Raw genomic sequence first — 716 nt, forward strand, 5'->3', positions numbered from 1 at the left:
ATGGGGACAGCAGGGTTACCCACTCACCTGCAGCGCAGCTCCTGCGCGGCACGCAGCACGGAGGCCAGGTTGCCCAGGTCTACCTCCACGGTGGAGACCTGCGCGGCGGGGTACTCCTGCAGCACCAGGTCCCGCGTGGCCTCTGCCTTCTGGGTGTTGCGGCAGGCGAGGCACAGGTGGATGCGTCCATCCTCCCCCAGCAGCCGCCGGCACAACGCCAGCCCCACGCCGCTGCAACGGCACGGTGATCAGCGTCAAGCGCAGGCAATACCCTCCCCAAACCCCACACCCCGAGACCTCCGGACCCACGCGCTCACCCGCTGGCTCCCGTCACTAGCACCACGCGCTCCATCTCGGTCCGGATCTCGCTCCCGGCTCGCCCGCTACCGCTGCCCTATATCCACTACCCGCCCTCTCCTCCTGCCTACGTCATCGCCCCGCCTCCCTCCTCGACCAATGGGTGCAGGCGGAGGGGGCGTGGTCGCACGGCCGGTGGCGTGATGGTGGGGCGAGAAGCGGGGCGGGCGAGAGGGAGGTTATGGGCGTGGTCTGTTAGGCCCGCCACTTCCGCACTCTCTCGCCCGCCCATCGGGCGCCCTGTCCCCACGTGTCACCCGGGTGCCCCAAGGAACCACGACACCGAGCATCTCTTCAGCGGGTTCTCCCGTATATACAGGTGTCTTCTACTGAATATATACATGCCTCAGCAATAGGGT

At 67.5% G+C, this 716-nt stretch overlaps 1 protein-coding gene across 1 annotated transcript; it reads right to left on the reverse strand.

The window, feature by feature from the left end:
- Nucleotides 1–17: 17 nt before the first annotated feature.
- Nucleotides 18–518, reverse strand: LOC104916627 (3-keto-steroid reductase-like). The gene is made up of 2 exons (XM_010727651.3): nucleotides 318–518; nucleotides 18–231 (listed from the first exon to the last, which is right to left on the reverse strand). Exons 1-2 carry the CDS (start codon nucleotides 350–352, stop codon nucleotides 24–26), a joined length of 243 nt encoding a protein of 80 aa, XP_010725953.2. The 5' UTR covers nucleotides 353–518; the 3' UTR covers nucleotides 18–23.
- Between the last annotated feature and the right edge of the window lie 198 nt (nucleotides 519–716).

Source organism: Meleagris gallopavo, unplaced genomic scaffold, assembly GCF_000146605.3.
Source record: "Meleagris gallopavo isolate NT-WF06-2002-E0010 breed Aviagen turkey brand Nicholas breeding stock unplaced genomic scaffold, Turkey_5.1 ChrUn_random_7180001925438, whole genome shotgun sequence".
Taxonomy (NCBI): Eukaryota; Metazoa; Chordata; class Aves; order Galliformes; family Phasianidae; genus Meleagris; species Meleagris gallopavo.

Excerpts from the sequence above, each read along its gene's own strand:
- LOC104916627 (XM_010727651.3), bottom strand. The coding sequence starts at position 352 with ATGGAGCGCGTGGTGCTAGTGACGGGAGCCAGCGG. Across the intron at positions 232-317 it reads CTAGTGACGGGAGCCAGCGG|CGGCGTGGGGCTGGCGTTGT; the intron begins GTGAGCGCGTGG and ends GTGCCGTTGCAG.